At 41.3% G+C, this 16,351-nt stretch overlaps 1 protein-coding gene across 1 annotated transcript in view; it reads right to left on the bottom strand.

Moving 5' to 3' along the window:
* LOC137346446 (multidrug and toxin extrusion protein 1-like) overlaps window positions 1-16,351 on the bottom strand; it is a 45,722-nt gene that overhangs the window by 13,727 nt on the left and 15,644 nt on the right. Inside the window, exons 12-15 of the mRNA XM_068009895.1 lie at window positions 15,153-15,220; window positions 4,583-4,691; window positions 1,331-1,406; window positions 1,154-1,223 (exon numbers count right to left, since the gene is read on the bottom strand). Of these exons, the coding sequence (XP_067865996.1) occupies window positions 1,154-1,223; window positions 1,331-1,406; window positions 4,583-4,691; window positions 15,153-15,220 (323 nt within the window). The remainder of the gene's footprint in view (window positions 1-1,153; window positions 1,224-1,330; window positions 1,407-4,582; window positions 4,692-15,152; window positions 15,221-16,351) is intronic.

Consider the following 16,351-nt stretch of genomic DNA (forward strand, 5'->3'; position numbering starts at 1 on the left):
TTTGCTTCACTCTGCCTGATATTAAGACGCAACAGGACACAGCAAAGACTCGAGGGCTCTTCTTTTGCTGAAGACCTGGGCACCAGAGTTAACTGCTCTCCTACCCAATTGTTTCAGTAAAAACGCAAGAAATAGAAGCAGGAGTAGGCCACACGGCCTACAGCCTTCTCCGCTATTCAATAAGATCATGACTGATCAGATTGTGACATCAACTCCAATTTCCCACTACTGGGGCGGCACAGTGGCGCAGTGGTTAGCACTGCAGCCTCACAGCTCCAGCAACCCGGGTTCAATTCTGGGTACTGCCTGTGTGGAGTTTGCAAGTTCTCCCTGTGTCTGCGTGGGTTTCCTCCGGGTGCTCTGGTTTCCTCCCACAGCCAAAAGACTTGCAGGTTGATAGGTAAATTGGCCATTATAAATTGCCACTAGTATAGGTAGGTGGTAGGGGAATATAGGAACAGGTGAGGATGTGATAGGAATATGGGATTAGTGTAGGATTAGTATAAATGGGTGGTTAATGGTCGGCACAGACTCAGTGGGCCGAAGGGCCTGTTTCAGTGCTGTATCTCTAAATCTTAAAAAATCTAAATCTATGAAACTGGCTTCTACTTAAATGCATCAATACCATTCACCTCAACTGCTCCTTTTGGTATCAATTCCCAATTCTCAGCACTCTCTGGACAAAAAAGATTCTCTGAATTCCCTATTGGATTTATTAGTGACTATTTTATTTTTAGGACTCAGAGTTGTGGTCTCGATTACAAGTGGAAATGTTTTCTTTATGTCAACCCTATCAAACCTTCCAACATCTTAAAGACCTCTATCGGGTCGCCCCTCAACCTTCTCTTTTCTAATTGCTGGTAACTTTCTGACTCCAGATCAGAGAATTCAGCATGAAATGACTGGTTTCATTTTTAATAAGGATGTTCTTCTAAATATCCTTATTTAGGATACTTCAGGTGAGATGAAGCAGGGTGGGATGAGGGTCGTGTGCAGCATAAACACAGGTACAGAGCAGTTTCTATGCTGTAAAATTCTTTGTCCGAGTGGATTACACCTGTAACAAAGTGGGAAATGCAAGTATGACATTATGAAGTGTGATGAACAACAGAAATGTCGCGTGTACTTATATCACAGATACTGAAATACTCACCGCCATGGCGTCAAACAAATGGAAAACAGCACAGAGTGGAATAACTTCGATAACTAAATGAACAATTTCTCTGGAAAATGAGGAGAGGGATATCAGAGAGCTTTCAGATGATTCTGAATTCATTTTGTAAATGTGTAATGATGAGTTTTGATGTTTGTAGAATTTAGATTTACTAACTTGTCATTGGTAAAGATATAAGCCACCACATTCCTTGTTGCTCCAATTATCACTGCATTTACTAATGAGATGCACACTGTGGAAATAAGTGTAAAACGTGAAGGATTCACAGAAAATAATCTATTTGAAGTTCCAGAGAACCTTTTTGAAGAAAATTGCAATTCAGTTTCTTTCTACCCTCCCCTTTTCCAACACATGACCTCCCCACCCCCGCCCCCCTCTGCTTTACTGGCTGTTGACTCTCTGTCTGGGTGCAGTTTGATGGACCCCATCCCCTCCTCACTCCCTCCTGTAACTTGCTCCAGGGAACTTCTTCCTGATTAAGTCTAGACAGTGAATGTCCACCTATTTGATGGTGGTGGAGGCATCGCCATTGGTTCTGGTCCCGTCTTCACTCATTGTCCACACCCACGCTCTGGATAACCATCAGGAGCAGGAACCATGAACGATTTTCCCCTCCTTAATCCAGATTGTTGAAGCTAATCGCAGAACTTTAACTGGCATCCCAGCTGAGATCAGTAAACACAACACAGACCAGGCAACAAACATGGGGTCTTCCTATGGATAGAATATAAAATAGAAACAGAAAATGCTGGAAACACTCAGCAGACCAGGCAGCCTCTGTGGAGAGAGAAACAGTTAACATTTCAGGTTGGTGATGTTTCGTCAGAACTGGCAAAAATTGGAGATGTAACAAATTTTAAAGCAGATACAAAGGTAGGGAAATGGGGCCGGGAGGATAGAATGAAAGGGAAGGTCTGTGATAGGGTGGGAGGCAGCAGATATTAAATGAAAGAAGAGATGATAGAGCAAGACAATAGGGGGTGGTAACAGGACAAGTAAAGAAACCGAAGGAAGGGAAGCATAGGTTATGATCTGAACTTGTTGAACTCAATGTTGAGTCTGCAAGGCTGTAATGTGCCTAATCGAAAGATGAGGTGCTGTTCCTCAAGCTTCATAAAGGGACCTGACACTCAACAGCAGTTCCTAATATAACATGCAGGTCACATACAATGTACATTGGCAATTCTGACACCAGGGGGCAGGGTTTACTGTTATCCAGGTTTAACAGTGACTGCTGTTTTCTTGTTTTTATTTCAGATTTCCAGCATCCGCAGTATTTTGCTTTTATTAACAGTGACTGCCTATAGCTTTCCTGATGGATCAGCTGGTAAAGGCAATGAGTTATTGTGCTGAGTATACTGGGAATGGCCCAGCTTTAATCCCAATCTGTTCTTAATCAGCTGATCTGAACTGGGGAGTGGGGAGGGAGGAGTGGGGACACTGTCTAGGAATGATATTATTACATAGATGGCCTCAGTGCCCTTGGATTAGGAAGAGAGATAGATGATCATCCAGTGTTTTGTCCCCTGATTGCTATGCAGTGATCGTGGTCCAGACATCTTTGGCTGCTTCATTAATAACCTTCCCTCCATCACAGGGTCAGATATGGAACTGTTTGCTGACCATTTTGCAGTTTGTAACTCCATTAACCACTCCTCCAGTAACGAAGCAGCCTACAGAAGGATGTGGATAATATCCAGGCTTGGACTGGTAAGCCAACACCATCCAGTGCTTGATTGAGTCTAATGGAAGGAGAACCAATATCCATCCCCTTCATCACTGGACACATTGTGGCTGCAATATTTACGGGACAAAATTGTCACTTGGGTAAATATGGGTTATTTCGGGAAAACCAGCACAGATTTGTGAAGGGCAACTCATGTTTAACTAACTCGCTGGAGTTTTTTGATGAGGTAACAGAGAAGGTAGATCAGAGCAATGCTGTTGATGTGGTATCTATGGACTTCCAAAAGGCATTTGATAAAGTGCCACACAACAGAGCTGTCAGCAAAGTTATAGCTCATGAAATAAAAGGGACAGTAGCAACATGGATATGAAATTGATTGAGTGACAGGAAACAGAGAGTAGTGGCAAATGGATATTTTTCAGACTGGAGAAAAGTTTGTAGTGAAGTTCCCCAAGGGTTGGTGTTCGGACCCTTGCTGTTCCTGATACATATTAGTGTCCTAGACCTTGGTGTACGGGGCACAAATTCAAAATTTGTGTATGATATGAGACTTGGAAACATAGTGAACTGCAAGAAGGATAGTGTAGAACTTCAAAAGGACATAGACAGGTTGGTGGAATGGGTGGACAAGTGACAGATAAAATTTAATGCAGAAAAGTGTGAAGTAATTCATTTTTGGAGGAAGAACATGGAGAGACAATATAAAATAAAGGGTTCAATTCTAAAAGGGTTGCAGGAGCAGAGGGTCTTGGGTGTATATGTGCAAAAATCATTGAAGATTGCAGGGCAGGTTGAGAGAATGGTTAATAGAGCAGACAGTATCCTAGGCTTTATTAATAGGGGCATAGAGTACAAAAGCAAGGAAGTTGTTTAAAACCTGTGTAGAACAGTGGTTTGGCCTCAACTGGAGTATTGTGTCCAGTTCTGAGCACCACACTTAAGGAAAGATGTGACGGCATTAGAGAGAGTGCAGAAAAGATTCATGAGAATGGTTCCAGGGATAAGGAACTTCAGTTATGACGATAGATTGGAGAAATTGGAACTGTTTTCCTTAGGGAAAGAGAAGGTTGAGAGGAGATTTGATAGACGTGTTCAAAATCATGAGGAGTCTGGACAGAGTAGTTAGGGAGAAACTGTTCCCATTGGTGGAAGGGTCAAGATCAGGAGGGCACAGATTTAAGGCAATTGGCAAAAGAAGCAATTGCGACAAGAGGAACAGCTTTTTCACGTAGCAAGTGGTTAGGATCTGGAATGCACTGCCTGAGAGTGTCGTGAAGGCAGGTTCAATCGAGGCCTTCAAGAGGGAATTGGATTGTTATCTGAAAAGGAAGAATGTGCAGGGTTACGGGGAGAAGGCGGGGGAGTGGCACTAGGTAAACTGCTCTTTCGGAGAGCCAGCGCAGACACGACGGGCCGAATGGCCTCTTTCGCTGCTGTAATGATTTCATGATGATCTACAGGATGCAGCAACCTGCTAAAGTTAATTTGACAGCATATCTTCTCCCTGTGACTACTGACACAGAGAAGAAGAGTGGCAATGTTGTAGAAGCATCATCACTATTAATTGGCCATCCAACTCTCACACTATGCTGCCTTGAACATATATCATCGTTCCTTCATGGTCACTGAATCAGGAGCCAACCCTTTCAGAAGGGTTCAAAAGGGAAGAACATTGGATTTTAGTCCAATTTTTGTTAATGAGTTTAAACTATTGGACTCACCGATGCAGTATATAGCAACTTTAGCAGAGTTTACAGCCTGCTCTGGATTTCTGGCACCCAGCGCGTTACCCACGTGAACAGTTGCAGCCACACTGTATCCCATAGAAATCTGCAGGAGAAATACAAATAGCTGCTTATGTTCTGTTATTCTCCATTCCCCCACCTCCCCATTTAATCTGTTGCTGAAAGCAACTGGTCCATCAATATACCTGTGGGTGAACATATCACCAAACAGACCAGGAAGGTCAGAGGTTCAGTCCCTCATTTGTGCTGAGTTGCCTAATCTCAGTTGGGAAGCAGTTGGCATTACAATTAGCCTCATTAACCACCACCCACAACTCTGCCCCCTTCCTCATCCTTCAGGCTTCTGGAAGAAATAAAAGCAATCAGAGTTTGTTCTTAATTACTATCTGTTAACGCTGCCACAACGCGTCCAACACATAGATGTTGAATAAGTGGAGCAACTCTGTTGGCTGTGATTCCCTCCTTTGTGTCTTTCCCTCCTACCTTCAAATTGCCTTCTGACAACATAATCCCTCCATCACCTTGTCCCTCCCTATCTTTGTAGCCTCCTCTAGCCATACAAGCAATCTCTGCATTCCTCCAATTGTGACCATTGCACATTCTTAATATCTATTGCTCTACCATTGGTGGACATGCCTTCATCTGCCTCAGCCTCAAGCTCTAGAATTCCCTCCCCTAAACCTTTCCACTTCTCTTCCTTTCTCTCCTGCTTTAAATGCCCCTTGAGACCTACCTCTTTGACTGAGTCTTTGGTCACCAGTCCTAACATCTTCTGATCAAATTTTATTTGAAAGTGTTCCAGTGAAGTGCCTTGGAATATTTTACTATGTTAAAGGTGCTATATTAAGACATTATTGTTGTTGAAGAATGGCCCCTTAGATGAGGTACTAGAAAGCCCCTAGTAAAATTTGAAACCAATCCCAATACACTTCAGAACATGGACCATCTCATAGAAAAGTAACCTACATGCCCCAAACAAACGTATAGCTGCCAGGAGCCTGTGTTACCATTACTGTCAAAGCCAAAATTTCTTTTTCTCTGATACAACTATTATGTCTCCTGGTTTCCATAAGAAAGAAATAATCACACTCTAGACTTGGAAAGACTGGAGCTCTTTGTTTATTTCATTCAGTTTCCATGCTGCCTGGTAAGGACCTACCCCAGAGCAGTGTAGTGTTACACATCACATGACTGCAGTGCAGCAATGGATGTGCCCCACCTGGAACACTCTTACACATAACAATGAGTTCTTAGCTCTTGACGGCTAAGATAATAATAGATAACAACAACTTATCTGGATATGAGAAGGCGGAGCTGAAAACAGCTTCATAAAATAATATTGAAGTTTGCTGATGATTCCAAGTTAAGAGGCACGGCAAACCAAAGAAGGATACAAGGGATGGCAGGGGGTGTAAGCAGGTTAGTAGACAGGCTGATAGATGGCAAGTGCAGTTCAATGCCGAGAAATTTGGTATTACATTTTAGAACAGTGAAAGGAAATATACACTATGTAGTCAGATTGTTGACACAGTGGAGGAACAGAGAAATCTCAGGGTGCTAATATATCATTTAAAATGACAAGGTACATGTGGAAAAGGCAAATTAGATTCCAAATTTTATTTATATGTAAGTATTTAATATAAAAGCAGGGACTGTTGTTGAATTTCCACAAGATTTTGGTTAGGTCACAACTGAAATATTGCATGCAATCTAGACACCTCATATTACAGCCACAAAAAGGGCACTGCAAAGGTTCACTGGGATGATTCTAGGAATGAGATGCTAGAGCGACAAACAACTTGAAAAATTGAGGCTTTTATCACAGGAATAGAAAAAGTTAAGGGAGAAGGTGATAGAGGGTTCCCAAAATATGAAAGGTTGTGAGAGGGTAAATGGAGAAAACTGCTTTCACTGGTAACAAGGATGCATAAATCAGGATTAACATTAGAAGAACAAAGGCGAGGAGTTGGAAGAAATGTTTTCACAGAGAGGGCTATTAAAACATGGAATACCTTAGCACAAGGAGCTACTGAGGGAGAGACCATCACATAGTGTTATGACCGAGGTGGGAGGAGTGCACTGTTTATTCTACTTCCACTTCTCCACTGGTCACATCATATATTTACATCTTTTCCCACAAACCGATATGGTCAATCATAAACTCTATTTTTATCCCAGAATAAAACATACCAACCAGGTTTCTTTAATAAACAGCAAAATTATCAGTTTATTATAAAACAAGTCTTAACCAGTAATGAAGTAAAGTATAAACACACAGATCGAAATATAAAAGTTCCCTTTTTACCTTAGCCCCCCACATACACAAAACTAGCATTAACCAGAAAAATAAAGGGATTTTTGTTTTTAGAGCTCTATTACAGACAAAAAGAGAACTTGGGCTGAATACTTGCTCATTCCTGAAGAAACAGCAGATGAGATATGTTGTGTTCCAAAACTGGCATACAGGCTGGCCTCTGATTACATGTGGATGGATCACTAGGATCTTTTAGAACAGTTCTTTTCAGGCGACATAGAGAATTAAATAGCAGGCTTTTCTTCAAAGACAGGAGATGAGATGAGTTGACACAGTGGACTTCTCAGGTATTTTAGAGAGGTGCTGGAAAGCTGAGCTGGGTTGTGGTCTTCTCTCCTTTCTTAGGAATTCTTCTCTCTCCTTGGAAGTTCTCTTCTCTCCCTTGGAAGTTCTCTCCCATTTTAAATACTTGAACCCCAACTCAAAACAATTCAAAAGCGAAGTTAACAACAGGAGGTCAACCTTTTGACCTCTATTAATCTTGACCTGTCACTTCTTTGTAAACAACTTCTCCAGGTGTACAAAGTTCTCAGTTGTTTATTGAGCTGGAAGTCAGGTGCTTTCCCAGAAAGGCTTATTTTCCTTACAAGACCTCTCAGTGCCTGTTTTGAAAATATTTCCAGGGGCTGTTTTTCAAAGTCACGTGGCCTGTACATGACCCTCTTTGAAAACCCCAAAGTTTAACATTTCTTCAATCTTTCAAAAATTAATCCTCAAAAAATATATTTAACAAAACACAGAAACACTTTCATAACACCTCCATCCTTGGAGGAATGAAATGCCTTTTTAAATGCATTTCATTACAAAGTATGGAAAAAAAAGACGAAAAATTTTAAAACACACTTTCACACTCATACTCATTCACTCTTTTCTCGTAGCTAAAACAGTTCTGCTTTGTCCCATCTTTGCACTTAGACAACTCAGCAAAATCAGCTTCTAGATGAAGCATCTGCAATCACATTATTTTGTCCAGTAATGTGGATAATCTTTAAGTGATAAGGCTGTAATAGTAAACTCCATTGGAATAATCTGGTTTTCTGGTTTTTAAATTTTCCACAAAGGCTTGGGGTTATGATCAGTAGATACCAATGTCTCTCTTTAGTCATGGCAGACATAGACTTCAAAATGCTTAAGAGCCAATAATAAACCTAGGGTTTCTTTTTCCACTGTTGAATATCTTTTTTGATGTTGATTTAACTTTTTGGAAAAGTATCCCACTGGCCTTTCTATGCCTGATTCATTGTCTTGTAACAAGACTGCACTAACACCCAGTTCACTAGATCAATTGCTACTTTGAAGGGCTTAGTGAAATTTGGAGCAGCCAACACTGGTTCATTAGTCAAAATGGCTTTCAGCTACACAATAGATGCTTGGCTCTCCACTGACCGCACTACCTTGGTTTTCTTTTTCTGTAGTAAATCTGTCAGTGGAGCAACTATGGCACTGAAATTTGGTACAAACTTTCAGTAGAAACCACACATCCCAAAAACCTTATGATCTCTTGCTTAGTCTTAGGTGCAGGGAACTTTCACGTTTCTTGGCAATACTTGTCCTTGCCCTACTATATGCCCAAGTAAAGTCACTCTCACTTTCGCAAATTCATTTTTGGCAAGGTTTTTTTGAACTAAATCAACCGATTATAATTTTCTAAACACAGCTTCTATTTGTTCCAAGTTGTCCTTCCAAGTATCACTGTATACCAGCACATCATCAAGGTAAACTACAGTTAAGAACACTGCCTACCACTTGGTTCATTAGTCTCTGAAAGGTTGCTGGGGTATTTTTTTGCTCGAATGGCATCATTCAGTATTGGAAAAGACTGTCTGGTGTGACAAAGGCTGATATCTCTTCAGCTCAGGGTGTTAAAGGAACTTGCCAGTATCCCTTTAACAAATCTATTTTTATAAGAAACGTGGCACTGCCCACAGCCTTCCAAGCGAGATATTGGGTAGGAGTCTGTCTTTGTTACTGAATTAACTTTTCTGTAATCTATGCGGAGTCTAGTTGAACTGTCAGGTTTAGGCACTAATAATATTGGCAAACTCCAGCTGCTTTGACTGGGTTCAATTAGGTGGTTTTCCAACATGTAGGATTTCTGCTTTTATCTGGGCCTGCTTCTCTGGGCTGAAGCAATAAGGGTGCTGTTTTGTAGGAAAGGATTCCCCTACATCCACATCATGTGTGGCTAAGAGTGTAAATCCTGGCTTATCCCTACAGGCTCTTTTAAATGCAGTGAGTAGCCTTGTTAGGTCTTCTCATTGTTCTGCATCTAAATATGAAAGCATAATGTCTAATTCTCTTGACCACTTAATATGAATCACTGAACCGTGCTTTCAACCATTCACCCTGTAAAGACCGTAATACTAACAACTCATCCCCAGATTGAAATGTTCAGATCTTGGCATGCTTGTCTGCCCATTTCTTCATAGTTGTTTGGGAAGTTTTAAGGTGTTCTTGTGTCACTTTGCAAGCTCTTGTGAGCCATTCCCAGAATAAAGATACATAATCTTGCACAGAAGATTCAACCCTCAGTTCTAAAAACCTTTCTTTAATTAGTTTTAGAGGCCCTCTTATCTCATGTCCATAAACTAAGCAAAAGGACTAAAACTGGTATATTCATTCGGTGAATCCCTAGTGGCAAACAAAAGAAATTCTAGACCTTTATCCCAATCATGGGGATATTCATGACAATATGCCCAGATCATACTTTTGATGGTCTGATGGTACCTTTATAAAGCCCTGTGTGTCTGTGGGTGGTATGCTGAAGACTTTAACTGTATGATACCAAAATTACCCTTAACTTTCTGAAAATTTTTAAGCATAAAATTGGAACCTTGATCCGACTGAATTTCAATTGGTAATCCTTATCTAGTGAAGAAATGGGTTAACTTCTCTACCACTACCCTAGCAGAAATTGTTCAAGGGAATGGCCTCTGGGAACTGAGTATATGATAGTGTATATATTTTGTGTCCTGCTTTTGTTGTTGGTGAAGGTCCTACCCAGTCTACCAACACCCTACTAAATGGTTCTCCAATAACTGGTCTGGGAATTAGAGGTGCTGGTTTTATGGCAGGTTGCAGTATTCCCACAATCTGGAATGTAAGGCACGTTTTACAAAACTGAACCACCTCCTTTGAACGACCTGGCTAGTAAAAATGTCAACTTATATGTGATTTGGTCTTCCAGATCCCCACATGTCCCACTATAGGAATTTCATGCGCTTTCCTTAATAGTTCCCACTAATACTTTGGCAGTAATACTATCTAATGAACTACCTTCCATTTATCGTCCGCAGGTCTGTAAGGAGGTCTCCACTTCCTGATAAGAATCCCATTTTTAATATAATAGTCTTCTGAAACTCCCTTTGCCTCAGCTTCTGTTATTAAATATTTCCTTTGGATTATCCAAATCCAAAAAGAAAGTTTCAGATATTCGATTATCTGACTGTGACAATTTTACCTCCAACAATGGAACTTGTTTAACCATTGCTTGGGTTACTACATATGAAAGGAAAATTCCTGGAACCTTTTCCTGCAACTGTTCTGTCTGCTTAACTTCACTTGTTTTTTCCATGACCACTGGAGAAGCTACTACCCTTTGCTCTGGCCAAATCATTCCCCAGGAGTAGGTCAACTCTGTCTACTAGCAAACTATGGATACCTCCTCAGTTACCGTTCCAGACATTAGGTCACACTCCAGGTGCAGCCAATATAAAGGTACGGGTATATATTCCCTGCCAACACCATTAGCTAAAACTTCAGCATTCAGTGCGCTTTCTGGTGGAGGCATTATGCTTTTCCCCAGCAAAAGAGTTTGGGTAGCTCCTGTATCCCTAAGTATAACTATAGGTTTGCCTGTCTCACTTGAGTGAGGGGTTACTTTTCCTTCTGACAAGAATTCCTTATAACTCTCAGGTATCTTGTTCACGTCCCCCACACTCACATTGGTTTTTGTATTTGGCCTTACAACTGCAGTCAGAGCTACAGCCTGATCTGTCATACTCTCAGACAGGGCCGCTCTCTCTGCATTGGCTTTGTGTATCCCAATAAATCCCATGGGTTTCCCCCACAACTTCCAGCATTCTGCACAAAGATGTCCCACCTTGTGACAATGGCAACATTTAGGCTTGTGGACCTCACTTCCACCCTCAGCGCCCTCCTTTCTGGCATGAGGAGGAGATCCTGGGGCACTTCCAGCATTCCTTTCTTGTCCCTGGCTACTTGTCTTCCTTTCACACTCCGACCTTCTATCCTTCTTGGGTTTGTGAGGGTGACAAAGGGTTTATACAAAAGCTCATAATCATCAGCAATTTCTGCTGCCTGTCTGGCCATTGATACCTTCTGGTTCTCTACATGGGTTCTTATGAATGGAGGGAGTGAATTTTTAAACTCTTCCAGGAGAATTAGTTCCCTAAGGTTCTCATTTGTGTCTTCCATCTTTAATGCCCGTAACCAATGATCAAAATTAATTTGCTTTACTCTCAAATTCTATATAAGTCTGCCCAGACAATCTCTGGAGGTTCTGAAATTTTTGCCTGTATGTTTCAGGGACTAACTTATACGTAGAGAGAATAGCCTTTTTTGCCATCTCATACATGCAGAAGCCTCCTCAGAAAATATGGCACAAACTTCATGAGTTCTGCCCATCAACCTGCTTTGCATAAGCAGTGATCAGCTTTCCTTTGCCCACTTCATCTGTTTGGCTAACTTTTCAAATGAAATGAAAAATGCCTTTATAGCCCTTTCCTCACACCTAGGGAGGGCTTGTATAAATTGCAACAGCTCTCCACTGGGTCCTGTGCTAGAGGCAGATCTTTCCTCACTAGAACTTTCCTTGGAGCCAAGGCCACACTTTTGTCTTAGGTCCAGCTTTTTAATTTAAAATTCCCTTCCTTCTCTTTCTCTTTCTTTTTCCTCAAGTTCAAATTTCTTTTTTGTCAATTCCCTTTCAGGTTCAAGTTTTTTCAAATCTTTTTCGTTCTTTTTCTGTTCAAGCTCAAGCTGCTTCGTCTGTAACTGAATTTTAGATAATTTAACTGCACTACCCTCTGGTTTGCTTTCTTCTTCTAATTGCAAATGTGCTATTACTTCAGTTATATCTGCTTTCTTATCTCCTTATTTTAATTCTTACCCCAATTTTGATGCCAATGCTATCCGCTTAACCTTGGTTAAGTTCCTCAAATCACTCAGGGATACATCCTCCGTCCGCAGAAAACTCACAGCAACTGTTAAAGACATTCCTGTGGTGCAGACTTTACTCTATTACGGAAGAGAACTGGTTATTTTTATTTTTCCTTTTTCAATTATTATTATCCCACTACAATTGTACGTCATCAGCATTGGGTTTATCCCACAAACAGTCCCCAGTTATATGTTATGACCAAAGCAGGAGGAGTGCACTGCTTATTCTAGTTCCACTTCTCCACGGGTCACAATATATATTTAAACTTTTCCCATTCACTGATACGGTCAATCAGACTCTATTTTTATCCCAGAACAAAACGTACCAATCAGTTTCCTTTAATAAACAACAAAATTTTCAGTTTATTATCAAACAAGTCTTAATCAGTAATGGAGTAAAGCATAAACACAAATCAAAATATAAAAGTTCCCTTTTTAGCCTAGCTCCTCACACACACACACACACACACACACACACACACACACACACTCTCTCTCTCTCTCTCTCTCTCTCTCACACACACACACACACACACACACTCTCTCTCTCTCTCTCTCTCTCTCTCTCTCACACACACACACACACACACACACATGCAACGGCTAACAAGAAAAAGAAAGTGATTCTTGTTTTTAGAGCTCTATTACAGACAAAAAAACCAATTGGGCTGAATACTTGCTCATTTTTAAAGAAACAGCAGGTGAGATATGTTATGTTCCAAAACTGGCAAACAGTCTGGCCTTCGAGTACACATAGACAAGTCATTGGGATCTTTTAGAACAGTTCTTTTCAGGTGGCATTGAGAATTAATTTAGTAGGCTTTTCTTAAAAAACAGGAGACGAGATGAGTTGACACAGTGGACTTGTCAGGGTCTTTTAGAGATATGCTGGAAAGCTGGGCTGGGTTGTGGTCTTCTCTCCTTCCTTGGGAATTCTCTTCCCTCCTTGGAAGATCTCTTCTCTTCCTTGGAAATTCTCTCCCTTTTTATACTGTTCAACCCTAACTCAAAATAATTCAAAACAGGTCAAAACAGGACAGGTCGATAAGGGGGTTAAGAAGGCATATGGAATCCTTTCCTTTATTAGCTGAAGTATTGAATATAAGAGCAGGGAGGTTATGCTGGAACTGTATAACTCATTGGTTATGCCACAACTTGAATACTGTGTGCAGTTCTGGTCACCTCATTACAGAAAGAATGTAATTGCACTAGAGAGGGTACAGAGGAGATTTACAAGGATGTTGCCAGGACTGGAAAAATGCGGCAATGAGGAAAAATTGGATAGGCTAGAGATGGAACAGAGAAGGCTGAGGGGAGTTTAGATTGAGATGTACAAAATTGTGAGGGGCCTGGACAGAGTGGATGTGAAGGGTCTGTTCACCTTAGCAGAGAGGTCAGTGACGAGGGGGTATAGATTTAAAGTGATTGGTAGAAAAATTAGAGGGGCGATGAGGAAAAGCTTTTTCACCCAGAGGGTGGTGGGGGTCTGGAACTCACTGCCTGAAAGGGTAGTTGAGGCAGAAACCCTCAACTCAATCAAAAAGAGTCTGGATATGCTCCTCAACTGCCATAATCTGCAGGGCTACGGACCAAATGCTGGAAGGTGGGATTAGAATAGGTGGATCCTTTTTCGGCCGGCACAGACACGATGGGCCTAGTGGCCTCTTTCTGTACCTTAAACTTTCTATGATTCTATGATTCTAAAAGTGAAACCAACAACAGGGGGTTAACCTTTTGACCTCCATCAATCTTGACTTTGTCACTTGTTGGTAAACAACTTCTCCAGCTGTACAAAGTTCTGTGTTGCTTATTGAGCTAGAAGTCAGGTGGTTTCCTGGAAAGACTTGTTTTCCTCACAAGACCTCTCAGTGCCCCTTTTAAAAAACATTTCCAGGGACTGTTTTTCAAAATCAAGTTGCAGCTGTACAGAACCTTAGTTAGGCCACACTAAGAATGTTGCGTGCAATTCTGGTCGCCACACTACCAGAAGGACGTGGAGGCTTTGGAGAGGGTACAGAGGAGGTTTACCAGGATGTTGCCTGGTCTGGAGGGCATTAGCTATGAGGAGAGGTTGGAAAAACTCGGATTGTTTTCACTGGAACGACAGGGGTGGAGAGGCGACATGATAGAGGTTTACAAAGTTATGAGGGGCATGGACAGAGTCGATAGTCAGAAACTTTTTCCCAGGTTGGAAGAGTCAGTTACTAGGGGACATAGGTTTAAGGTGCGAGGGGCAAAGTTTAGAGGGGATGTGTGAGGTAAGTTTTTTACACAGAGGGTGGTGAGTGCCTGGAACTTGCTGCCAGGGGAGGTGGTGGAAGCAGATACAATAGCGACATTTAAGAGACATCTTGACAAATACATGACTAGGATGGGAATAGAGGGATATGGGCCCCGGAAGTGCAGAAGGTTTTAGTTTAGGCAGGCATCAAGATCGGCGCAGGCTTGGAGGGCCGAATGGCCTGTTGCTGTGCTGCACTGTTCTTTGTTCTTCGTTCTTTGCACATGACCCCCTTTGAAATCCCCAAAGTTTAACATTTCTCCAATCTTTCAAAAATGAATCCTCAAAAAATATATTTAACAAAACACAGAGGCACTTTTGTAACAATAACTTGGAAGGGAATTGGGTAAGTATATGAAATGGAAGAATATATAACCATGTGATGAAAAGGCAGAAAAAAGGGATTAAAGAAGATAGTTCCAGTTGTAGAGCTCGCACCATTGCAAGAAAAATGGTCTGAATAGCCCCCTTCTTTGCTAAAATTTTTGTGATTCTTTAACTATGTGGTTAGCAACTTAAACGGGTTAGTGACATTATTGAAGATGCATTGCGATTGTCTGTTCAGATGAGTGTTAGCTGAGTGGTGGTGGACCTGATCACATAGAGTGGAATAGTCCTTTATTGTAAATTCAGTAAAAAGAGGAGAATGTTTAACCTTCATTTAATCCATTCTCCAGATGCTAAGAGTGGTTGTCTTAAAACTGCTATTTTTAAGTCAAACATACATTAGGTATGTAAGTATTGCATTTGCACAGAATCTTCATGCTTACCAAATACGCTACATCTAAAACCTGATAAATAATAGTCTGGGCTCCAAGTGAAACTTCATCAATTAACCCTGTGAACAGAAAGGGAACAAACAGTAAGTTAATGTTAGTTTGTTTCAATAAAGTTTAAGAGTGAAAAATATATTATGTAGACTTAGCCTTTCAACAGATCCCAAATAAGTTTCTACAAAAGCAAAGTACTGCAGATGCAGGAAGTCTGAAATAAATACAGAAAATGCGAGGAATACTCAGCAGGTTTGGCAGCATCTATGGAAAGAGAAACAGAGTTAACATTTCAGATCAATAACTTTTCATCAGAAGATCAGAAATTTCTTGTGTTTTTATATGGGGTGGGGGGAATGCCAACCTCTACCTTCCCCTCATCTTTCTCTCCCCACCCCCACCCGCATCCTCTAGACCTACATCTGAGAGGGTGAGGAGGCGACAGGGTTCCAGGAGTCTGCCAATGTCGCTCAGGAGCTGTTGCCAGGATACAATAAGAATGGTCTGATAATGGCTTTCCCTCTGATTTCCTCCTCCTCTGAGGAGCAGAGTTTGACCTCCAAGTTGCTACGTCCCATGACAGCCCATGTGAGATCAGCAACTCAACAACACGAGTGCCACCTGCTGAGAAAAAAATTGTTTATTTTGGATTTGTGTGATTCAATATGGGATGATAGGCATAGTCCGGGGTGTGCTACAGAGCAGGAACATGTTCATGGATTGCGATAGCATGGATTCTTACAGCAAAGGAGGCCATTTGGCCCTTCGTACTTGTGCTGGCTCTTTGAAAGAGCTGTCCAACTTAATCCCATCATAGACTGCAAGGGCAAAAATGATTCAGGACAATGATACAGCCTTCTAAATATTACAATTAAAAATTCACACGCCTAGTGCAATGTCAAAAAATACAGGATACCCCCCTGAATTACTTGTCGGGCCAACTACTCCTATGCCTGGGTCTGCAAACACTTCCCTTGCTGACCCTTTTTAGTTTTTAGTTCAGATTTCCAGCACCTGCAGTATTTTGCTTTTAATCTCCTTTTAGGAATTGACTCTAATCCACTTTATACTCCCAGCCAAGGTGAATTTTTTTCCCCAGCGCTTTCATTTTGTGTGTGTTGGTGAACCATTGCAAATCCTACTGCCATAATGGGGAAAGAGTGGCCTTGCTTGTCTCCTTTGAGTGTATCTACTGTCTC

Source organism: Heterodontus francisci, chromosome 30, assembly GCF_036365525.1.
Source record: "Heterodontus francisci isolate sHetFra1 chromosome 30, sHetFra1.hap1, whole genome shotgun sequence".
Lineage (NCBI taxonomy): Eukaryota > Metazoa > Chordata > Chondrichthyes > Heterodontiformes > Heterodontidae > Heterodontus > Heterodontus francisci.